The sequence below is a fragment of the Sparus aurata genome, chromosome 12 (assembly GCF_900880675.1).
Source record: "Sparus aurata chromosome 12, fSpaAur1.1, whole genome shotgun sequence".
NCBI classification, from domain to species: Eukaryota; Metazoa; Chordata; class Actinopteri; order Spariformes; family Sparidae; genus Sparus; species Sparus aurata.
The window spans coordinates 2614666-2640438 of record NC_044198.1 but is presented as its reverse complement, the minus strand read 5'-3'; the positions used below and the strand labels follow the sequence as shown (position 1 = coordinate 2640438).

The window sequence follows — 25773 nt, the reverse complement described above, 5'->3', positions numbered from 1 at the left end:
CTTTCTAGTATCGGTTTACCATGCAACACTAATTGGGATTATGCAATTATGTATGCACACAAACTTTGATGGCCATCAAAGGGTGGTAGTCCCACACATAGCTCCTTAAGATGAATGTTGTTCGAATGAACTGACCTGATTCCACGTTTCACTTTTCTCTTGTTCGTTCTTTCGTTCTCACAGACTAGTCGCTGTGTTGTTGACTGTTAAGTTATCAGAGTGATGAAGAGGACTGAGAGCCAGCCAATCATATGCTAAGTCTAGGACACTGTCATCAAATTTTAGCCACTGAGAAACAGGAAAGCATAGCAACCGTTTCCATGAAAAAAAACATTTCATTTCGTTCGTAGCTCATCGTTCTCGTTTAGTCATCCTTGGCTTACCCTCCATACATGTCAATTTAATGTCAAGGTGAATATACACATTATCCACTGTTGTGTTGTCTAAAAGTACACATAATCATGAAGTTGAAGCTATGTATTTGCCTTGAACTACAGTGTTATGTTGACCGTCAGCATGATCGTTTGAGAACGAAGAGCTGAGAACTGTGCATTACACAATTCACCGCTAAACGACGTTGTACCAGAAACGTGACTGAACAAATGAACGATATGAACGATTCTTCTTGCTGAACTGAAGAATCGGGAACTGAATCTCGACATCGAACAATGAAATCCATCACTAGTTTATAGGGGAGCTGCTGAAGTACCTATTGCTCCAAGGCTTCAACAGCCAAAAGTGTAAGTCCTACATCTGAAATAAGACCATCAGCTGAAGGCCAACAAGATTTCCTAAGTTTCTAAGTATATATATATATATATATATATATATATATATATATATATATATATATACATATATATATATATATATATATATATATATATATATACTTAGAAACGTAGGAAATATGTGTGTGTGTGTGTGTGTGTGTGTGTGTGTGTGTGTGTGTGACTGGTGTGCTTCTGTGTTGTTTTGGTTTGAATGATGCTGTGACACTGGGATCTCTTTAGAAATGATCTCCGTTTATCCTGACAGAATGAGTAACAAGCAGAACCTCCATGTAAATAATACTGTCCACTCCAGCTCCTCTCCCACAGGAGAATTGCACAAATGGGCGGTGTGTAGTAAAAACATTTTACAGTGAATACACTATATTCAGCAAAACATACCTGACAGAATTAGTAACAAGCTGAACCTTCATGTAATCAGTACTGTTCACTCGAGCTCCTATAAAAGTAAAATAAAGACATCGACAAACCGGAATTTAGATCAGTTTGTCATAACTTCAAGCTAGTGGCTTTCATCTGTTAAAACTACTATTTTTAAACACTACTCTGTTGGCATGTACACATTGTTAGGCAGGAACAGACATAATAATAACACTGAGACCAGAAATACATATAATAAACAAAGAGGAAACATTAGGATGGTTTATGATTATCAACTGAGTGAAACAATGACACCCACCTCTCCCACAGGAGAATTGTACAAAGGGGCAGAGGTGGGGAGCCCAGAAAGCATTTATAGTAGGGACCACAGAAGAAGAAAAGAGGAGGAGGTCCGAGCTACACACACAGTCTCCACATATTGGATTTGGAGGCATTTTCTTGTCAGGCAGTAACAGATTTTGTGTTATTATATTCAAATTTGATTCAACACACAGGTTGACCCGGTTACATTGTGGTTGAAAATTGTGTGGACTGAAGAGGATTTGAAGATTTTCCAATTCACTTCCATCTTCTTTTTTTTTCAGTACTAGGCTGAAAACATTTTGATAGTTGAACGTTTTTTTTTTTTTTAAATTTGATTTAGCTTTTTATTGGCAGCCATAGTACACAACAGACAGCAAAACCTGTTATTATGCCTGTGTCTAGTCTCTAAAGGAAGAAGCAGGTACCTAATAACCCAAAACACCTATGAGATCAAATGAAATTCCATAAGTTCAACTTCAACATATATATTAGTGACACTCACACTCAAAGTTGCACTCTTACGAGTCATTAACACAGTATATTCCACCATTTTAAAAGTAAAATAGTAACAGTCCTTTCACCTTGGTCACAATTCACAGGCATTCTTACTGGTACCAGACTTTGGACACCGAACTTAAAAATATGGAAAATCAAATACATTTCAAAAATAAAATAAATGGATAAACAATACAATTACATGAACTGGGAGGAAAGGTTATACTCAAGCCACATCACACATATGTCTCATGTAAAATCTTGTCTTTGAAGTCTAATACAGTCAGTCCACCTCGAACATATATTGGTAAATTTATCTTGTTGTGCCCTGAGGGAGTATGTCAATTTTTCCATGGCAAATATTTGATGGACTTTGTCTATCCAGTCCTTGTTTGAGGGAGATTGGGGCTTCAATCACATGCGGGTTATAGCTTTTTTACCTGCAGCCAGCAGAGTTATCATAAGGGACCTGTCCTTCGAGTTTATCCCTTGTGAAATATTAAAGTTTGATAAATATTCTTCCAGAAAGCGCCCAGCACTGGACAGGACCAAAATATATGATAGGGATTTGCGTTGTTGGCCTGACATTGCCCCCAGCAGCCTGAATTAGAAGTTCTATGTCGTTCCTGCCATGGAATGGCAAAGAAACGGACCAGACTCTTCAAATCGAATTCCCTCCAAATGAGGGAACTTGTGGTTTTCCATTGTATCTGACAGATCCCGCGCCACTCCTCCCCAGAGAGAACCCTATTACTCTTCCCGTCAGTTGAATGGTTTCTTTTGTTATTATTTATTTATTTATTTTTTATTTTTATTTTATTTTATTTCTTTTAAATGAAATGTTTATGTCTTTTAATGCAATTTGTGTGTGCCTGTAAAGAACTTTGAGTTGCCTTGTGTCTGAATTGTGCTATACAAATAAACTTGCCTTGCCTTGCCTTTAGCTGGACGTATGCTGAAGTAGTAGCAGAACAATTTTGAAAAATTCCCCATAAGAATGAATGGTCGTTTAAATTGGCAGGAGGGGAAGCAAGCCGCAAGCTGGAATAATAATAACTTTAATACATTCCAGAAGAACAATAATGTGAATGCCTACAGCTACACTAATTAAAAACTGAACAAAAGCAAGTCCTAGCAAGTGAGTCTTGACCTGCTTGTTAAAGGTTTCCATTTTTTAGAACAAACTCAGTTTTGAAACTTTTAGAGGCTTAAATAAGATGCATAACTAAGAATTGTCTGCATAGCTGATCTGGAGATATCTACCTATTGCCTGGGATTATCAACCAAACCAAGCAGTGGTCCACAGTATCAAAGCAGCAATAAGATCCGACAGTATGAACAGCGAACATCTTTTTGCATCACTGCGCAGCAAGAGATAATTTGAGACTCAACATTTCTTACCATATAGCAGGATCTACTTATAAATCCAGCCCGGCTCCACCCTTTACTTTAGGCTACAGCCAAGACCTGGAACACCATGATCCACCATGAAGTAGAGAAGGGTCTGGCAATCACACAGACAAGCAGCACGTTCATTGTTAAGGTACTTAAAAACAAATAATTCAATAGACAGGACAGGTAGCACATTACGCAACATGCAGCAGCCAAGCCAAATACAGCTGCCATCATGGCAATTCTCACAACTACAGCCCGATTGGATCTTCAGCTATTCTTTCATTACAGTACTGCCAGTTTTCATAGTCGGACATTTTAAACTATGTGCGCGAAAAAGCGAATCATCTGTGAATATATCCAGTTCACATGTAGTCCTGACTTATTTTCACATGTTAAAATTTTAGTTTACATATGTAAAAATGTGTGAAATTGTGGACTTTATATGAGGGTTAGGGTAATTTAAAAAGTGTTTCATGTGCCATGTTTTGTTTCCATCCATCCATCCATCCATTGTCAACCGCTTATCCAAAATCGGGTCGTGGGAGCAGCAGCTTCAGTAGCGAGCCCCAGACTTCCCTTTCCTTGGCCACATCGACTAACTCTGACTGGGGAATCCCCAGGCCCTCCCAGGCCAGAAAAGAGATATAATCCCTCCACCTGGTCCTGGGTCTACCCCTAGGTCTCCTCCCAGTGGGAAGTGCCAGGAACACCCTGCTAGGAATGCCCTCGGTGGCATCCTCATCAGATGCCCGAACCATCTCAACTGGCTCCTTTCCATGCAGAGGAGCAGCGGCTCTACTCTGAGTCCCTCCTGGATGGCTGAGTTTCTCACCCTATCTCTTAGGGAGACCCTGCAGAGAAAACCCATTTTGGCCGCTTGTATCCGGGATCTCATTCTTTTTTCATGACCCATCGCTCATGACCATAGGTGAGGGTAGGGACGAAGATTAACCGGTAGATCGAGAGCTTTGCCTTCTTGCTCAGCTCCCTTTTCGTCACAACTGTGTGGTGAAGCACATGCAACACTGCACCTACTGCTCCGACTCTCCGGTCAATCTCACACCCCATCATCCCCTCACTCGTGATCAAAACCCTGAGGTACTTGAACTCCTTCACTTGGGGCAAGGACACATTTCCCACCCGGAGGAGGCAATCCACCGGTTTCCTACTGAGAACCTTGGCCTCAGATTTAGAGGTGCTGAGCCTCATCCCTGCCACTTCACACTGAGCTGCAAACTGATCCAGTGAGCGCTGTAGATCTACAGCTGATGATGCCATCAAGACCACATCATCTGCAAAAAGCAGTGAAGTGAGTCTTCAGGTCACGGACCTGTAACCCCTCCACACCACGACTGCGCCTCGAAATCCTGTCCATGTATATCACAAACAGGATTGGGAACAAGGCCAACACCCACTTGAAGTCCGACTTACTTCCGAGTACACGCACGCAGCTCTCGCTTTCTGAATATAGGGATTGGATGGCCCTGAGAAGGGACCCCCTCACCCCATTCTCCGCAGCACCTCCCACAGAACATCCCGGGAGACCCGGTCAAACGCCTTCTCCAGATCCACAAAACACATGTGGACTGGGAGATTGTACTCCCAGGCCCCCTCCAAGACCCCTGCCAGAGTAAAGAGCTGGTCCATGACCAGGATGGAATCCGCATTATTCCTCCTTAACCCGAGGTTCGACAATCAGCTGGACCCTCCATTCCAGCACCTTGGAGTGGACTTTCCCAGGCAGGCTGAGTAGTGTGATACCTCTATAATTGTTACACACCCTCTGGTCCCCCTTATTAAAGAACAGTGTGTAACGATTTAAGTAATTTATTAACTTAAATCAACGTCTTCGTTCATAAGTAGTCCTCATTGGTGTACGATTACCTCTGCCAATAATCTGACTTATCCTCCTGAGTGAAGAATCTGAATATACATAGCACGGGCAAGCTCTATGGATGTCTTTCCGGTTTTAAAACAACTATGGACTGCTGAGAGGGACACAAAGCACTACGTGGTACTACGTAGTAAGGTTAAACGCATTTCTGGTGGTATCTCATCGATCACTAGGGATTTGCCACTGTGGAGTTGTTTGACTACCACAGTGACTTCACCCAGGGAAATCAGCAATGATACCCCATCATCCTCCAGCACTGTCTCCATTACCGAGGGTGGCTGAGTGGGATTCAGGAGGTCACAAGTACTCCTTCCACCGCCCAATGACCTCCTCAGTTGAAGTCAACAATGTCCCATCCTTGCTGTACACAGCTTGGATGGTTCCCCGTTTCCCCCTCCTGAGGTGGCGGACGGTTTTCCAAAAGTGCTTTGGCGTAATTAGAATTACATGTGGTAATTACAATCCATATGTGAAAAAAGCCAGTCATATATGAATGTACTCAAAAAAAATAATTTTCACAAATTTTCATTCATATATGAAAAAAAGCCAAGATTTTTCAAATTTGTATTTATGGTTTCTTTTATTTGCTTATTTACTATACAAGGAAACGCTGCTTCTTAACGGTGATGTATATTAGATCTGGATGAACCATCTACTACTTATGAAGCTGCCATCAAGTCTCATAACAAATACACACACCTTCTTTACTGATTTGACACATTAATTACTTTCTGACAAAAGCCATATTTTGGGTAATAATATCTTATAAATTGAAAGCAATGCATGTTTGTCTTGATGGTCTTGGGCTGTTTCCTAATGGGAATCCAAGATCACAAATATCTGAATTCACTTACTTTCTCTGTTTCCTTCTGATCAATAGTTATCGTAAGATTATCACGTTTTATGTTATAGAAAAGTAAAGTAGGGAAGAGCTGTGTACACTAACAATTTTATATTGTCACATAGCAGAAACATGAACTGCAGAGAAAAACATGTTAATCACACAGCCACATGGTTTTCACAGGGTATACAGTTTTTAACCCTCAGTACAACCACCTGAGATCTTCAGCTACTTTAGACTTACTTGTTACTTGTTTACATTTATCTGCAATAAATAAAGGCAGCTAATAACTGAGAGCAGGGCAAGAATATGCAAAACTCGATCAAACTAGTGAATTATTGTCAGTCGGTCAACATAAGAGTGCCATCTTATGATGTCCCCTCCATCAGTGTCTATGTTTAAGTTACAGCTCAGATTTAAAAATGCCACAGTAACATGTAACACTGTCATATCATGCCAACTATTACAGTTTATGTTTTGGTAAACAGCCATCATTAGATGTTACTTACCGGTTAAAAGAAACCTTGTGAGTTTAGCTAATAACTCACCCACAGCTGTCTCCAGTGTTGGAAAGCCCTGGAAAAATAGGCTCCTGTTCAGCTTCTTTGTTGCTTGCTTCCACTGCTGCTTGGCTGTTCAGCAGTTGATATCATGTGATATAACAGGAATCTTGGACAGAATGCCAGAAATGTTACTTCTTCACACTCTGTTGATAGGGTTAGTTAATTTTTTTGAATGTTTTAGAATAAAATTGTTTTTAGATGCTTCACTGCCCTTTTTAACTGAACTCATATCACACATGAAACCAACTACTTGCAGCCTTGATTTTATCCCTACCACCGCCTGAAAACCTGGGTTGGCATCAGGGGTACTGCTTTTAGTTGGTTTTATCTTACCTTTTAGACATCACCTTCTCTGTTACCACAGGTAATTTTCCTTCAACTACAACACCCATCACCTGTGGTGTACCGCAAGGTTCTATTTTAGGTTTATTTTATTTTTATTTCTATGCTCCCACTCGGCCAGATTATGGAACACCATAAAGTTTATTTCCAATGCTATGCAGATGACACACAAATATACCTTTCACTGAGGCCCGGTGACTTAGACTGTCTTGCTAGAGCTGATGGCTCTAAATTTCCTACAACTTAAAAACTCAGAAAACAGAAATCATACTGTTCAGCCCCCCCAAACCATATCAGCAACTTTCAGCAAGCCCTTGGTCCCCTGTCCTTCAACATAAAACTCACTGCACGAAATCTTCATGTTCAATTTGATTCTGAGCTCACATTCATTACTCATGTCAACAAACTGGTCTAGTCCTGTTTCTACCAACTAAGATCCATTTCATTCAAGAAAAGATGTAATAATTATTAGAAAATCCATCAACGGCAGCGTTAATACATACTCCATGGTTTCAGTTTATCATACGAATTGACATGCCATAAGAAGTTGGGGCCTGGGTTTGGGTACAGGCGTCCTCTTAGACGGTTCCGTTGCCTCAGCTGTACTCCTTGAGGATCTAGGATTTTTAACAGGTGCCGTACAGTTCTCCGAGTCACTACCACACTAGATTGGATGCATTTCTAATGCACGAATTTGTATCATTGAAGCATCCCGTGTTGGTTCAACTGCTCCTGCAGAAAGAGAGCGACATCCAGCACGTCAGAATGGGCGACTTGAGATGCCTGTGCAGTGTTGACATACTAATATTAATACCATCCTCATTTTTAAGAAGCATCAGTATTTCCCAGTGTCTCAAATCGAGAAGGTAGTAATAACAGATTAACTGCAATAGCTCCATCATTGCCACTGAGAGAGGATTTACAGATGTTTCCTTTATCTTTATCTTTTACTCGTAAATATGAGATCCTGATCTCGTAAGATATGGTGTCTATTTTTTAATTTTTTCCAGTGAATGCAATGCGCTTCTGTAGACTCCGGCCAATATAGCAGTCATTTGAATTCCTTACGAGCCGGCTCCTAGCCTTGGATCCTGAGGTGGGGCCCTTCTAACTGTTCCAAAGTTAAGACTATAAACTAAAGGGGATTGTGCCTTTGCCATCAGGGCTTCTCAGCTTTGGAACGCCATGCGAGAGGAGGCTCACAGGATCAGTAACTTATTTTAAATCACTTCTTATCTTCTTCTTATCTGCCTGCTTCAGATTATGAAAATACAATTTTTAAATAATTAATGATTCTACATAAGCCTATTTATAGAGCTATTCATTTTATAATTTTCATTATTGATTATTATTTGCTAGAAACATATATTGTGCCCAATCAAACTTTATGGAGAGCCAAATTGGCCAGTAGGCTCTACTTTGGCCAGCCCTGTTCTACAGTATACAGTGCAGTGCTTTGCATGTCTTTGTTCCTCCCCTCCTACCTGCTCACAACAACTATACAGCGCCAAATGTCAGTTATCTGAATGTAAATCAAGGTGAACAAAACACACGTCAGGTTTTCCAGTAACAATAAAAATGATTAACATACATTTTAAAACATACAAAACAAACAATACAAGGCAGAAGGATGATAGAAGGCCCATGTCATTCCAACATTAACAACAATACTCACACTGTTATTGTTTGAACAGTTAAATGCACTGACAGAGCTGGATATAACCTTGCTTCAAATCAAGTCTTAGTAACGATGGATGATCTCGTTAACTAATTAAATTGGTGCCCCTTGAGATGATCACAATCATACTTCTCTTCAGTGAAAAACAGAACACATAAGTGCAGAAACCAACAGATCTCTGGGAGAGTCTGTCTTGTTTTTTTAGCATGGTTATAAGAGCTTTCACCTGCCTCTGCAACTAACTACATCACAGGAAGTACACAGACAGAAGATTTAATTACATTTCTCAGTTCTGTGCAACGATTCAGCTGAGCCATGTGATTAGTCAAGCAAATAATGGCTCAGCAATTTGTTTCTTCTCTCAGTTTGCATTATATTAGTTGACCTGGTTTTAAGAGGAGAGTAAAGTAAATATTCACTGGTAGCAGAGGCTGCATTAAGCGTGCCAAGGTCTGACCCATCATTTTCCCAACTTCAAAAACTTGATATATACTGACATAGACAACTGAAGTCTCAGTTATTCATTGAAAATGAACCTTTTTTTTGTCAAACAGATACTTGACAGATGGTTAATCTAGTCTTTTGCCTTGATTAAGGCTCTTTGCGGATTCCTTTCTAGTATAAAAATGTAGCTGGCTGACAAAAGCTGCAAGGGGCAACTTTATTCTGGATATCGGTGACTGGCAAGCAGAAACAGCTTGATTCTAACCTTACAGTATATTCAATTGTGCTCAAATATGTTAAACTATAAGTTCAAATCAGTACAGAAGAGCTGTATGGAAAAACTTCTGTCTCAAGTAAATCCAAATAAAATAATATGTACATTTTTGAAAAAGGAAATGTAAATCTTCATCTTATCCCTTTATTCACTAAAGACAACTGTGTCCTCTCTTACTGCATACATGCTGTCCAACAGACCAAATCCTCTCATGGGCTTTGGACAGAGACTTGTGTTTTTTCAGTCGGCCAGAAGTGCATCAGATCTACACCACAAGTAGTTCGTAATCACTTTGTTTGCATGGAAATACAAACCGGGTGAACTGGAATTAGGCTTCCAATGCTTAACAGTATGACGACTGGTGAGAACTTCACTGTATAACTACAGTAGATTTGTTTTCCTTGTTGATTCTGATGAGAAATAAAGTCCAAAATACTCATGAACTGTCCAGGTAATATTCTACGAAACTCCTCCCCCGGGATCTAAGGTGCTTTAAGCCATACTGTCCGCTTCTTAAATCAACAATGTGTGACATTCAGAATACATCAGTGTTCAAAGTTCAAACAGAGAAAGGGTTAAATCTGAAATCCACAACCTGCGTGTTTGTCCATCTGTAACAAGGTATTTAACAAATAAAACTGTCAAGGACAGAAAGGGCTTTGGCCATGTTTCAGTTTAGTTCTCCATCTTCTTACTCTTCATTGGTGAGTTATAAAAGACAGCACAAGAGCAAATCCAAAGGCTTTAGTGAATCACGAGGAAAAACTGTCCGACCTTCTTTAACATCGAACAACGTCACAACGGGAAGGGCTTTTGGGAATGATAAAAGCAAAAAGCAAAAAAAAGCCCCATCACTTTTTCTTTTTAAATCAGTTTTTAACTGGAGACATCTTTAGATGAACATATGTTGACCCCCTTAGAGAATATTCCGGTGACGTTTATGAAACAGAGCCTGTGTGAGTAGTATACCTTTTGATGAAGGAATCTGTCTTGTTCTTTCCAACAACCAGGACTGAAATCCCTACCTTCCTCCAAAACAAAGGGGCCATAAATGAATGTTTATTTTTCATGAACTGTTTTTTGATATTGATCTTTCCCCTTAGGTTTCCAATGCTTAAGAAAGTCCCCTAAGTTTAACTATGAGGGAACACTCTTGTTACCCGTCTTATGGATCTCGGTTAAATTGGAGCCCACTTTAACAAAAAAGAGAAGAGTAAATAACAAGTTAAGAAAACATGAACATTCACTTTTACGAGTCTGCACATTTTTTTGTGGCTAGATGCATGAACTAATGTAGGAAACATGACAAAATATCGTAACAAATTTTTGTTCAGTTTTGTAATGTTTCCATTCTGCCAGGATGAGCACAGAAAGAGAAGAGTTTGCTACTGTTGAATGTTTCAGTGAAGTTGTTCACTGTACACAATGAGGTTATGTCAAATTAGCTCAATTCCTCTGCATCCAGCTAACTGGATGAAATTAAGATACTAAAAATGAATTTAAAGGATTAGTTTCATATTCCTAGAGGCAAGAATACAACTTTGGACACCTTTGCCCATCTCTGAAAGATATTAAGGGGTGGAGGAGTGACATAAAACCATGGCCATTTTTTTCTATTTACCATAGTCTAAGAAGGACATAGATTAGTCTTGTATCACACCAAGCTGGGGTTTTTTCCTGTCTTCAACATTTCCGAACACAAATACAAGGCAACTGTCAACGAGTTTCTATCCTTTTTCCGTTATTCCTTAATCCGTAATTATTTTTTGAAGTCTTCAATCCTGTCTTTGATGGTCAAAGGACCAAGCTCTCGATCAAATGCTTCAGATGTTTAAACATGTGCTGCATTTTTTTCCCCGACATGTTTGAGGGGCTCAGGACATCCACAAAGTCTTATGAAGTTTTGACCAGGTCGTAGACATAAATGAGAAAGTCGTCGTCAAATTTGATGAAGTAGACAGAGGGCTTGGCCTCCACCTGATGGATGACCATTCCTGTTCGTTTGCCGCCATCCTCTTTGGCGTACTCGACTTGTTTACCCACAAGGCTGTCCACCACCTCGCCAGGTTCCCTCTCTGCTGGAACGCTGTCATCTATAGAGGGACAAAGAGATGTTATAACTGTATTAATGTGTGTGAATGTCCTGCATCTTACCTGGTTTCACAAAACCATACAAATCAGACAAAATCTCCATAACATAAAAATGTATGTGTAAATGTTATCAAACATATCGAAACAGTAAAATTGAAAAATAAAAGTAAACTTTTAAATGAGCAACATTTAAATTGTTTGGAAAAATGTAACTTTTACACTTTAACAATAAAAAAAAGATACAAAAAAAGGAATACAATGATCCAAATGAATAGTAAATTAGATTTAGAAACTAAAATACCCTGACCCCTTTTTTAAAAAAATAATAATGTTACCTAAATAAATGAACTATGTTAAAAAGTTACCAGCTGGTTCAGGTGTGTTCCTCCTTAAAATCTCAGACGTTCAGAAAAAAATTCTACCGAAAAAAAATTATTTCACTTACTGGAGTCGGGCATAATGCGGAGGTCTCCCTCTTTGTAGTCGTCCAGCAGCTGGTACATATAGAGGACAGGGTCTTTCTCGTAGGTTATGTAGAACCAGGTGGTCATGATAGGAGCCCGGGCGAGCACCATCCCCCTCCACTCCTCCTTTGGACCCTCCTCCGTCTCAAACATGTGCTCCACTGCTTTACCTATCATAGTGTCTGCTAGGCTGACATCTGTAAGACGGGATTTAGCTGCATGGATAAAAATTTAAGTCACAACAGAGTCAGTCACTCTCCATGCAGTTATATGTACATTTTACAAACAACATGAAACTCCAAAGCTTGGGGATCTTTGTTACATATCACGCCCCTCTCTCTACTCTTTTTTCCCTGTCTGCCTCTTAGTGACATTAGTGGGTTACACTAACAAGCTAAATATTATGTTATGGTCTGACATATTATATGCCAATATATGAAACATTGCCATGTTACACGAACATGCTAACTGTTAGCATGTTATACTGTAACACCAATATTAAAGGTCCCGTATTATACTGTTTTTCATCAATTTCACACAGTTGTCTGAGTGTTGATCCCCGAGTGCGACCTAACAGGCAGGAGAGTAATGGTGAACCGCTCCTCAAGCGTGCCTGTCAGGTCGCACTCAGGGATTGACACTTTTGGTCTGCCATGACGGTGACGCGCAGGAGCTGCAGCAGCTAATGTGAGTAGTTCAAAAACCTTCTTTTTCATAAACTCTGTGTACACAAACAATGTTCTCAATGCTCATGTTCATGTGTAGAGACCCTAGTGATGCTACGAGCAAAGTTTCATGTTGTGTCGAGCCTTCTTAGTGTTCTAAAAATAGCGATTTTGATGCTAGCGTGTCGTGCCCCATGCACTCCCGTTCATAATTAACGTGCCCAAAACCGAAACTACGGTAAATCTTAAAAGTGCCTCTTTCGTCGCAATTATGCTTTTACACGAAGGTTTGACTCATATTCAATCCCTAATAAACCCTTGGTTGCTTTTTGGCGAGAGTTTCGCTTTAATACTATCAAACCGCGGCGACACTTATCGGTGGCTCGGGTGCAGTTGCTGGGTCCGGTATGGTTGGGACCAGAGGAGGCTCGTCCATAGAGGCAGAGGAGGTTGGTCCTCCTCTATTTTTGAGAGGCAAGAGGAAGATCCATTTTTTTTTTAAGAGTAACTGGTTGAAATAAATCATTACCAAATCTCAGTATCATTTATAAAATATTATATATATATTATATCATTAAAAAAAGTTTCTTCTTTGGAAGAAAATCCACTTAAAATGGTTGAACAGCGACAGCTGCAGACGGAGGAGACAGAGCAGTCTGTGAGAGGAGCAGGGAGCAGGAAGGTGGGGGCTAGAGGAGGACGGAGGGCTTCTGTCCTCCGTGGGAGGGATCTCCTTTCATTCACTCAATGCATTTAGGATTTTTTCATGCTGATCTATGATTGGCTAAGACACGTAATATGACGCGCTAAGGGAGGACGTCCTCCCTTACCAATCAGCAACCAGAATACAAGACTGACAGCAGGTTGGTCCAGTAACAGTTTCCAAATTTCATTCTCACATTTATACAGCCGTAAACAAAAAATACTTCTATGTATTTTACAGCTTTCACTGCCAGCCATTCTCGGACAAGAAATATGGAGTTTTCAGATATATTGGAATCGGTTTCAAAGGAAATATAAGCAAATTTCTGAAAGAAAAAAAACTGTTAGGAGAAATCAGAGAGAAGCAGTCATAAAGATAATTCATAGTTTGTTTCGTTCGTCCTGCTGGAGGACATAACATTAGCAACACGACCGGGACACAATACAGAGCAGCAACACAGTTATTTTGGGCGATTGTGATGAGTGTGATGTCCTGTGCTGTCGTGAAGTATGTACATCACCTGCTGTGGTAGCACAGTGGGTAGAGCAGTTACCTGCCACACAGGTGACTGGGGATCGGATCCTGGAAGGGGTACACATTGGTATTTTTTTTGTCTTGTATATTAGCCATTTAATAAAATGTTTTTTAAAGAATTCTTGTAAGTCATTGTTTTATTGCTTAATTTTCATTGAACATAAGAAAGTAGGGATAAGTAGTTGACTTGTATAAAATAACATGACACCGTGGACTGGTTTTCCTCCTGTCCTCCCCAAATTTTTCAGTCACCAGCTGCCACTGGTTGGGACTGATCCTTTAACGAGGGTCAGTGTCGAGGCAAAGCCAGCTTTGTACTGACCCTCGTTACTGAAGCAGTCCAACGTGAAGTGGTTAGCACACAAATACAAGCTAATACGAACCGCAGCCGGCACGTTGTTGTTAAAATTAAACACAACCACGGTCTCTTCTGTTGGTCTGTAGCTGGGACTGAATATAGGCACTGGTGTTGACTTGTACAACCAACAACAGAGCAATTTGCGTGTCTAACTTTGACCGGCAACATTGCGCAACACTGCTATCTCACTGCTAGCTTACAGCTGGATACACCTAACTTCACCTCGGGGTCGAACGCCCCGCTCTCGGATATGGCCTATCACCGCGCAGAGGAGGCGGGGCTATGATAATGACTCCTTTCATTACATAACAAAGGAGCTGAATCTGAACAGCCTGTAGGAGTGCCTCAGGAGCACCAGGCTCAGGAAGGACCAGCTTATGTACGTAGAGACCAGAGAAAACCTGTTTTTCATAATATGGGACCTTTAATATGCAACTGTACAAAACATTTACGTGTTACAAGGATATGCTACATATTTTGCAAGTGTTAATGTAAGCATATTATATTCTATTATATGCTATACTAACTCTAACAATAGGATTGTACACTAGCATGATAAATGTTGGCATGGGACCTTGTTTTTAATAGTTATAAGGTTATGTAATAAACGTTTACACACTACTACACAAATAAATATTATTCTAAATGCTATTGTGTTTTGTTTGCCAAGAAAAAAATATATAAATATTCTAAGTAAATGTTTTATACATTTTTGTTGGTAAAAATAATTGTGAGGCATTCTTTCCCCACTGTGTTCAGGGGGTGTGATCCTGTTCTCAGATCAGTCTTACCCAGTCTGTCAGGGAGCACTTCCAGCCCTTGAACTCGCTCATCTTTATGAAGCTCCAGACCATAAACACAGTCGAAACCATCATACTTTATCAGATAGAGAGACGGATTCACTGGCACCTGGTGGACACACATATATTTAAAACCATTTTTTTTGTCTTCTTTCCACACACCCTGTGACAATTGTTTACATCGGGACATTTGTGTCAAAATGTCATAGTACCCATATTTGGAAAACCAGTCTGTATAACTGTTGTGCCTGCCCGAACAGCCTGATAGGTTTCATTAATCCCTCCCTCACTTTTTCACTCATCACTTGACCCTCTCTGCTTACCTGGTCGAGCACTGTTCCTTTCCATACAACATGCCCTCCTCCTTCCTTCCAGACATGTTGGATCCTGCAGCCGACAATGTCGCGTCGTGGCTGTGACAGAACTTTGGTAGTCGGACCTAGACTGCTTTTGTGTTTTCTTCCAGGAGGCATAAGACAACAGTCAACATCATCAGGTTTAGATTGTGTTTACTGTTAATACTTTGGGCAGCATCTGTTGATTCCTGAAGATGATCTAATATTCACTTCTAGGGGAGGTTATATTTGTTACAATAAAAACACAAATGAACTGCAAAGCATCTTAACTCACTTATGTGGATTCTTTTTCTTCATCATATTTGCAGAAACACCTGCATTCCCTGTGTAGAAAAATAAATCACAGCACATTCCTCAAACACTCTACAAATAAAATGCTGGTGGTTTTGTGTATTCCACCACATTTTCTAGAACACTATATTTTTACTACTTGGGTGAATGAAAGTTTTATCTAAGCCAATACAGAGTTGGTAATTGTTGGAAAGACAAAGCAAGGTAGTTTTTGGATAGGATTTGGTGTGAGCAACACAGTGGTTGTTTCAAACAAAATATATATTCATATCTTAACAAAAACTATCTCTGCAGCAATCTTTTTCATAATATTGTCATAGTCTTAGAATAACAACCTCAGCCTGTCAGTGGCAAATACAAGCACTTGCTTATGGGAGTCCCACAAGGTTCCCACAAGGATGACATTGCAGCCACTGCAGGCCCTGATGCGGTTGTTGGCTGAGGTGATCTACTGGACTGATCCAAAGCTTTTTGTACCTTATTTCACTTGCACACCAAAAATATGTAAACATAGGGCCCAGGTTTAAAATGAATGGAATATCCCTTTAAGTTATAGTCATGAAGTAATACAATGAATAGAGACTGTAATGAAAACTTGCCTTGGATTCATGTTTGTGGACACTTTAACACAATACAATCAATATTAATATGTGGCATGAACAATGTAGCTGTTCAGCAGCCAAGCCTAAAACTTTTGATATTGAACTCATCCACAGGGTTTTCCAACCACACCCTACTCTTACTTCGTATCAGCATGTGATGATATCCCATCTTTGACAACAGAATACAACTTGGCTGAATGGGATGGAAAGTGTATGCTGATTTTCAAAGAAAACTACCAAATCTCATGAAAAACAACTGGAAAACAAGTACTACCATTATTGTCTGTAAGTGAAATGTTAATTGTTGTGTTTGTGGTATGTGATTGCTGCTCAGACCTGCATCAGCTGTGTCTCTGTGTCCCGGAGTGCTCTTCATTCATCTGGAGGCAGGGGGGCAGCCAAGCTGCCCAGTCACAAGGCTACAACACAGACCTGTCCAGGGCTTAAACAGAGACCACGTGAATTCCTGTTGAAGAAGAACAACATGATTAAAAGAAAAACCCTGCTGAAATCTGTCCAGGATTCACTATCCTGCTGGGCTGGATTCAATTCAGATATGACCTTTGCTGGTATCTACTGGTATGCAGGAATTAACCACAACATCAAGAGTATCTGACAAACTGCACCTGACTGCCAAGGCTGACACAGATTATCATTCTATGTCATGATGCCTATGAATCACGGTTAACTGGTCACCATCATTCAGCTTTATATTATATTACTATGTCTTACTGACAATATTGATTTGTCTGAAGCGACATACTGGAAACTGCATTACTATCTTCTTATCAACTTTATTAACTAAAAACAATACATCACCAAAGTCATCTGATTAAATACTGTGGTACATACCTTTAGCACTACTGCAAAGTGTGCCCAGTGTAATATTTGAATCCTTATTTTGTATCAACCAAATTATATCTGTTGCACACATTAGTAAAAGTGCTGAAAGTTGCCATCAAAGGTCTGGTCAGATACAAATGTTTTGTTTTTGTTCATATTCTTTAATCTGATACAATTTAGTATTGAACTTGTCATGCCTTTTGTTAGCATATTAACATAATACATGTAAAATACTATTACTGTTGTGCTGACTTTTGGTATGCAACATTGAGCACGGGGTCTCAAAGTCCAATGATCTTGAGGCCACTTCTGGTGTTGTCATCTCGTAGGAGTTGTATTACTTTACTACAACTAGCAGCCCCTCTGCTCATATTTTCTTCATATCTAAAAAAATGCACATTAGTTTTTACCTGTGCAAATCTTTTTTCTAATAAATAACTCATTTTAACCTTGCGCAGGGCATGCCATGGTAGTTGGTGTTGCCTGTGGTCAGAAGCCCCCGCCCCTACCCTTACTGCATATGCCCTTATTACAAATTGTCGGAGGCATCTACGCCATGTAGCAGCACGGCCAGCAGAAGAGTTACAGCACTACAGGAGTCACATTAAACTTTTCGTTTTGAGAGAGTTAGCAGAGCTGACTGACGATGGCAGAGGATTTCTTGTCAAAGCAAAAAGCAAAAGTGCCTTTTTAGCAGTATGTTGGATTTCTATTCAGTCATAATAAAAGAACCTGATAACGTTCATAAAGGAGGAGGAGCTGAATAGAGTTTTTACCTTGGAAGTTGTACAACCAGCGTGCTCCTTCTTGTTCAATACTCCCACCGACTGTATAAAACTACTCCCTGACACATTTTTGGAATTTTGGTATGCAGCATGTCAGCAACCAATGATCATCGGAATATTCCATTAACATGCTAAAAGATGCATGTCATCATATTCCAACAAAGTAATAAAGGTAAGGTAAAAGTCAGTATATTGTCATTTTTTAAATCACAAGGGTTTAAAACCCAAACCAATGTTTGAGTGTTTTGAGTCCTTATACATCTATATAATCATTCCCATGTTATGCTTAAATGTTGAATATGAGCTTATCTTGTTTTGCCAACATGAATATGCTGATGTAATGAACGTCAGCATGTTAAAAGTAAAAAAATAGGTGATATTTTGATACTAGTAAAAGTCTTCTTTGTGGCAGTGATCCTATAAACTATTACAATACTTAAACACAATATCTTTATTTTTTTTTCAAATTAAATAAATGAACACAATCTGACATTACTTAAATTACCTTGAAATGTTACTTGTCTTGTCAGTCACACACACACTTCAGTGTATTCACCTAGTCTGCAGTACTCAAGAGTATTGACGTGATGGGTCTTCAAGATTGAGGGCTGGTCATCTTTAAAGCCAAATCAGGATCAAACCTGTGACAGGAAAAAACACAACATTACCACGTCAACTAAACTGGAAACCTTGGCCTTGTTAACAGTAAAATAAGTTGAAATTCTTGATTTGTAGTTAAATAAACCTTCTTTCAGAGGCGGCTGGTCAATAGAGGGTGCTAACTCACTGCTTTGCTTTACAGTCTGAGTGGTGTCATGCATAGTCAAGTAATAAACATGTAATGTGAATATGATATGAAGGACATGTTTGTAGAAGGCTCAATAATGTTCATGGCCATATGACATTGCATATGACACATGTGGTGTCAAAGGTGATTATCGGTGTTTTGCAGAAACCTTAACTGCTAAAAAAAAAAAAATTCTAGGCCGTACAGTGTACACAGGTGTGAGGGTGAGACTTGGAGCACATCCTGTCAGTATTTCTGGTTGTGAACAGCAGTGGGCGACATTCTTTGCCTGTTTGACGGTGTCTGCAACTCTGCTCTGACAGTGAAGTGTCTGATGAATCTTGATTCTGTAACTGCTGGTTGACATCCCTGAACTCTGACTGCAGGGTGCATTATTCATAGGCAGGAAGCACGCTGTGTTTTAGTTATCACGCCGCACTTTGGACCAGGGCTTCACTCAACACATCAGATCAGTTTATGACAGCACAACTTGTCATTTCACAGAAGATAAAATGTGAGTATTTTAAAACCAATGTAAACCAGGTAACTGACCAGACTATATAATGTCGTGCTGAAAAACGACCAAACAAAAATAAAAGGAATGTGGACAGTAAGGGAGTAGTGGAACTTCAGCCCACAGTGCATCAGCCTTCAAAAGGTTTCATGTTCTGAACATGAGACTTTAATTATTGATTATTGGAGCCTGTGAGGAAGGTCTGTATTATTTATGTGCAGGCAGGGTGCAATGTAAGACATTTGTCCCTTAAACTGCTTATTGTCCTCTTCACTGCCAAAGACCTTCCAGGCAAAGGTCTCCTAACTACAGTCATCAATGTAAAGGAATACTGAAAAAAATGTAATGTTGTCAAATACAATGGAAATATGAATGAGACAAGTTTTTTGGGGAAACTATGCAACAACTATTTTGTTGACACATCAGACCCCCCGCCCATACCTAAGTCGTTTTGCGACCTGACCTGACCAAACCGACTGGTATTGGTTAGGCTAAATTTGACAGCAATACCTAACCCAAGACCCAAAGCTATATGTTTGCTATACTCCTTCATTACTGACTGTTAGTACATCAGACTAATGCAACCAAATACATATGGCACAGTCAAAAAGAGAATAGAAAACAATTTTCAATAAATTACACGGGTTTTAGACAGAAACAACGAGACAACTGAGGGGAACTTTTCAAGGTTTGTCAGCCACAAACTGGACTGTCATAAATTCAGAGCACCACACTTTTAGAACGACAGAGCACCCTGAGCAGTCGGGGTCCCCACTCACACTGCCCTCTGAGTGTGGGGATCCTGCGCCAATTCCACACACCATCCTCTGTGTGAAAGTTTCAGATGTGGCGAGGGGTGGCATTTCGCTGCGCCTGTGATGCACCTCCGGAGGTAGTATCAGAGGCGCAGCATCGGGGAACCGAACCTGTGTGAAGGGAGCCGGCAGCGTGGAGCAGGGGCATGTCGGTCTGATGGTGTTCACAGTGTCGTAACTACACAGGTCCTCCACTCAGCAAAATAAAGAGAAAAGAACCACAAAGCAACGTTACAGGACCAAACAGCAGTAACGTGGTAACTGGTAGTGTCTTTGGCAACTTAAATATGTGGAGAAAAAGTGTCTGTCCTACTGACTCTTTGTCGCATTATTGCAAGGAAAACAGTGTCTGTCCCTGGCAAAAGAAAATGACCACCCCATGTCTCTGTCTCCTTCCACTATTGTGTTGTTGTAGTTAGTGTCCTGAAAAAACCCCCCGTGACGGTCAGCCCTCCCAACCGACGACCTAATGACTTGTATTATAGTACATATTAATTGGAAAATCTTTAATCGATTGTCTGACAGTTGACCATTCATTAATTTATCCAGAGGAGCATGCTCTAGTACTTTGAATATCCACACTCTAATTTTAGTGTAGAGCATCAGATTTACAAACTAAAGTCCCATATTATGAAAAACAGGTTTTCTCTGGTGTCTACATATATAAGCTGGTCCTCCCTGAGCCTGCCAACTCCCAGAATGAGGAAAGCAAACGAGTCCTGTAATGGTCTCTGCAGCCCACCCACTGGTACAACAGCGCTCCTACAGGCTGTTCAGATTCAGCTCCTCTCATTATCTCTCTATAAAAGCAAGGAATCTCTGTCTGTCTGTGTGTGTGTGTGTGTGTGTGTGTGTGTGTGTGTGTATTCCTCAAATATCTCTGCGGATCAGGATCAGACTGACCTGAGAGTTTCAACATGGCTGCTGCGTGGTTCAAGGATGTGCGACTTCGCATTTGTTTGGACTGCAATGATACCGTTAATAAATTATTTCATAAATGCTTTACAAATTCCACGAGCATTGTCCACCGGAGCCACCACAGTCATGTGTGCACCAGAGCCAATCACTGCAGAGCCCACCGTGATCCCCCAGCTTAAGAAACAAGCAGATTTATACCTGCAGCGGTGCGAGCTGGACCGGGATTTTGCCGGCGGTTCGGTCCCGTTCTGTTCTGTTCTGTGCATCTAAACTGACTGTTGTGTATTAATGAGATTAAAAGAGTCCGGACCGAGTCTCTTCGGGTCTGAGGAGATCCGGAGACGCGCGGACAACAAAGTGGAATCAGATCTGTGGATGTTCGTGTGTAGCTAGCTGCTAGCCGCTAGCCCACCTACACGGCCCACCTCCCGAGTCGACGGACCGGACCCACCGGCACGTCCAAAACCGGACCTAGGGTAAATAATGTCTGCCATGCTTTTTCACGAACAATGCCGTCACGTAGAAAGGAAGAAATGGTAAAAATGGGCTTTTGTCACGAAAGTGTCCAAGCAGCAAGTTTGGTTGTTGAGGAACAGGAAGTTGTGGGAGGGACCTAGGTGGATGATTGACATGCAACGACGGTCGGTATAGAGACAGCGATAGAGACAGCGATATTTAGAGTTGAGAGATTTGTGACATTTAGCGTGTTTGGAGTGTATAGTTAGTGTGTTATGTAGTGTTTGGTGTGTAGTGTGTTTAGTGTGTAGTGGAGTCGGTTTTTTGTTTAATGAGTCAAAACAATGAGGAGACTGCTGAATGAGCATTGCCTGCATTTAAATGTAAAGAGTTACATGTAACTTTGTAATTTTTTTAAATGTATGCACATATTTAGCAAACAACAATTTATATTTGCATTATAAGTAATAAAAAATGGTTTGTTTAACATATTTGTGGTTTTCACAGTAAAAAAATCTAACTATTTCTACTCTGATTTTATGTTTTTTTTGTGATTTTAGGTCCACTGTGTTAATACAGTATGTCAAAATAAAAAAATAACTGTACAGTCACACATGTGAGGTTGTGCTGAAAATAATGACACCAAGTAAATAGCTTTTAAGGTGAAATATAATGGCAAAATCAAAAATAGTCAAAAACGGCCAATTATACCCTGGAATATGGGATTTCACAACAAACCTAAATATCCCTGACGTCCCACCTTCAAACACAGCCTCATTTGGCCATCCATGAAAAAGCTTCTTAACCTCCCACTTTTTTATAGGAATACACTTTTCTTACGGGCACTGCACTAGTGTAACAAAAGGAGAGATATTCATAGGCCATCTCGGTGAGCCATAGCGATACATCCACAGTAAAAACATTAGCGCATGCTACTGCTAGTACTCAGTACTCCTCTTCTGTGTTCAGAATCACTTTTGTAATATTTTGTTCACACCTGTGCAGAATCTCAGCCACCAGAAGGCACCTCTTCCTCAGCATCTTCCAGCAATGCAGCATCAAGTGCTCCTTTCCCCCTCACCTCAGCCAAGCCCAGTGATACAGCATCAGTTCTACTGTCCCCTCATTAAACCTACCTGGGATCTTCTATCTTTCCATCATAAGAGTAAATCATGTAGTCTCACAACAGATGTCTACATTATGCGTATTGCACTGAGGCTAAGCGTTATGTAGTTTCTTTGTGCAATAGTCTTATTTATATCATAATTGTACATCTGCACTGATTTCTTTGCTATTATATTCTGATGAAATTCCTTTTTTTTTTTTTTTTTTTTACAATTTGTTATATGCCATCATTTCTTTAATACCATTTTATTTTCTCCAACATATAGCAATGTGTTTTTTCTTTGTGTGAGTGTATGAACTAGATTCTTGTGCGATGGTCATTGAAAAGATGCAAGCAAAAATTTGGCCCAGGGCATCAAATAAGTCAGGGCTGGCTTTGGTTGATGTCATGATGTAATGGCATTGCACACAACAACAACAAGCATGGCTAAAAGCAAAAGTAAAATCCTACCAGCCCCATAACGGAGGAGCAACTTCAGAAGTGTGAAAGTGCTTAAAGAAGTACAACAAACCATGGTGATATGTAAGAACGGCAACACAACAAACCCATTTGACCACCTCCAGCAGAAGCACCTTGATGAGTACAAAACATCCAGCAAGGAGAGCTCAACAGAAGTTGTGAGTTCCAAAACAGTAAGTATCTTGTGATATCATCGAGAATATTATCACAGAAATAATCTGAAATATGTTATGAATTCAGGCTGAAACTAACCTACAACAAACGAGACATTTTTAGCCTCTAGCTGCAGCTGGTGGTGATTTCCCACCTGTTGCCACAAGCAACTACAATTAGTCATAACAACTCATCATCATTCTGTCCAGGACATAACTTCAGTATTAAACCAGGGACCTCAGTCCCAAACTGGGAGAATCTACATTGTTCTTTGCACACAGAAGCACGCATGCGCACACACACACGGATACTCTAAGGAACTTTAGACTGAGAAATTATCAAACAGTGAATATTTCGCTCTGTTCTCCCCCCAAAACATCTGGATTACATCAAGTCCCAGCACTGACCAAACTGTGAAGACATTCAGACTACAGCTGCGTGATTGAACAAGAACGATAAAGCTGGAGTTTTCCTAGCATGTGACAAGCTCTTATACACCCACTCTGCCAGGTTATTGTATTCAAAAAATAAAAACTGTAAGTTCTAAGTGTTTACAACTCAGTCTGTTATGGCAAGGTAGAAACATTTCATATTTCAATATTAACAAAAACAACACCTTAATCTTCATGGAAGCAACTTAACCTTCCCAAATCTGCAAAAACTATTTTCAAGATTTTAATTTTAATTTGATTTTAAATCATTTGCAGTAATGACAGCTTCATTGTGAGTTAGTGTTAAGCTGTATACCACGTTTACATCTAACACCATCACCAGTCGGCACATCCACGCAAATACTGTCTCGTCCTAAAACCTCAACTTGAACACTTCACAAAGACACATACGATAAAGCACCACGCCTAGCATTCGACAGCACTCTTGCTGAAATAGCCACTGCTCATCGAGAACATGTCCCATAAAAAAAAAAAAATCTGCTTTTGGTCTTTTCATTGTTGAAATCATGGAAACTACAATGACAGGCTCAAGGGGCTTTCCGTTTCTTTTTCAGTTTCTCTTCTCAGAGACTGATCCGCTTAGCTGAACAGCCGATCCAGAGTGCCTTTGCTCACTGATAGGCTCCATTGTCGATTCAACATGTTCAGTCAGCTAAAACTCCACCAAAAAGTGCCAATTAGAGACCAAGGTGCAGGGCACATAGCAAAAACTAGGGCCACAGACGCTGATGGCCGATGGCTGACCGTCGGCCTGGTGTCTCAGGGTCCTTACATGTGAATTCACTACATCAGAGTTCTGCTTTGTGAAAGCATCACACTGACTTTAAAAGAAGAACTGAGAGAATTATGAAAAGTTAGCTGTGTAATGTAGTATCTTGGCCCTTTGCTCAGTGATTACCAGGGCTACATTTAATAGTGAATTGTGAAAAGTGACAAAAGTGTATGCTAGTTTGCTAAGTATAACTGATTCCTTACAAGTCAGGGAGTAGAGTACCATCTGCTGAAATGTGGCTAGAGGATGGGTGATGTCGGCCCCTCAACGCAAAGCAAATATTTTCTTTCTGGCTTTAATGTGATTTGGGTGCTTGAAAGAAAAAAAAGCTTTGGGTTGAAGATTGTCCACCTCACATTGTGGGAAGACAGATGTGCTGCAGATGTGTCCAAATGATACAGTTTTGGGTACCACTGGTCTGGTAGATGAAGACACATCGCTCTAATCTTCCACTCTTGCTCAGTGACAGATGAGCGGTTTCAGTTTCGCCTGCTGGATCAGAATCTAGTTAACCTTTGATTTGGTGACAAGTTTGGTAGAGGGGGCGTAACTCTCAGCTCTAAGGGCACTGGAGCATTCAACAACCTCAGCCACAACGAAATCCACCTCTGTGCTCGCTTTTACTTAAGAATTGACTGCATTAGAAAGAGAAATGCAACGATGGATGTGTGTGAAGCTGTGCCAAACTAGACCCTGTGTTAAGGTTTTCACTGCTTTCATTCTGACGTTACACTTTTACTTATGATTCTTGTGTGTCTCTCTTTTTTCCCGTTTTTAGCTTGAACGAGGTTGTTGGCCTCCATCTAGATAAATAGCTCGGTTATAGTGTGTAGATATATACAGTCGTCATCTGCACTGACAAACGAACAGGCAGGTTCTGCAGGACCAGCGTCAGCCATGTTGTTCGGATATATTACTATTATTTATAACCTATATCAATTGAAAATGGGGCGCGTAGGGTCCTCAGACAAGCGGACAACGGAGAAACTGTCCGTCAGCATTTTTGCCGAAAGGGCAGAAATATCCCAGACAGAAAGCCAGCGGCGGCAGCCTGGGTTAGATCTCCGGCTGTCTGCAGCTGCCTCCCCCGCCCCTCCCCCGCCTGACCAACCGTCGGCGGGAGAACGCCACTGACAAAACGAGCGCTCAGCGTGTGTTCTATGTCGCTGTTTACCTGCGGGCTGACGAGCGAGCTGAGAGACAGGTGCATGTTTGTTTCTGCCTTACCGTTATTATTTTTAAAAAATGGAGGTCAGAGGGGGCTGCAGCGGGTTTTCTCGCCTCCTGCTTTCTGTCCACAGCGCCCGTTTCGACTTCACAGGAACCTGCATAGACTCCACGGCCATCTCACCACGGAAAGTAAAGGTAGACAGGGTGAAAGGCAGGATGTCCGGTTAAGCCTTTCACAATAAATGACTGCGATGAGAC

At 40.6% G+C, this 25773-nt stretch overlaps 1 protein-coding gene across 2 annotated transcripts; it reads right to left on the bottom strand.

The window, feature by feature from the left end:
- Positions 1-8004: 8004 nt before the first annotated feature.
- On the bottom strand, positions 8005-25729 carry LOC115592843 (spindlin-1-like). 2 transcript variants are annotated; one of them, XM_030436024.1, is made up of 8 exons: positions 25573-25729; positions 18399-18534; positions 16602-16731; positions 15647-15695; positions 15340-15475; positions 15008-15125; positions 11938-12171; positions 8005-11494 (listed from the first exon to the last, which is right to left on the bottom strand). In XM_030436024.1, exons 3-8 carry the CDS (start codon positions 16639-16641, stop codon positions 11295-11297), a joined length of 777 nt encoding a protein of 258 aa, XP_030291884.1. In that variant the 5' UTR covers positions 16642-16731; positions 18399-18534; positions 25573-25729; the 3' UTR covers positions 8005-11294. The 2 variants fall into 2 exon arrangements, with proteins under 2 accessions (XP_030291884.1, XP_030291885.1); XM_030436025.1 differs by having other exon boundaries at positions 18450-18534.
- Positions 25730-25773: the final 44 nt, after the last annotated feature.

Excerpts from the sequence above, each read along its gene's own strand:
- LOC115592843 (XM_030436024.1), bottom strand. The coding sequence starts at position 16,641 with ATGAAGAGCACTCCGGGACACAGAGACACAGCTGATGCAG. Across the intron at positions 15,476-15,646 it reads AAGAAAAAGAATCCACATAA|AAAACACAAAAGCAGTCTAG; the intron begins GTGAGTTAAGAT and ends GCCTCCTGGAAG. Across the intron at positions 11,495-11,937 it reads CCGCATTATGCCCGACTCCA|ATGACAGCGTTCCAGCAGAG; the intron begins GTAAGTGAAATA and ends GTCCCTCTATAG.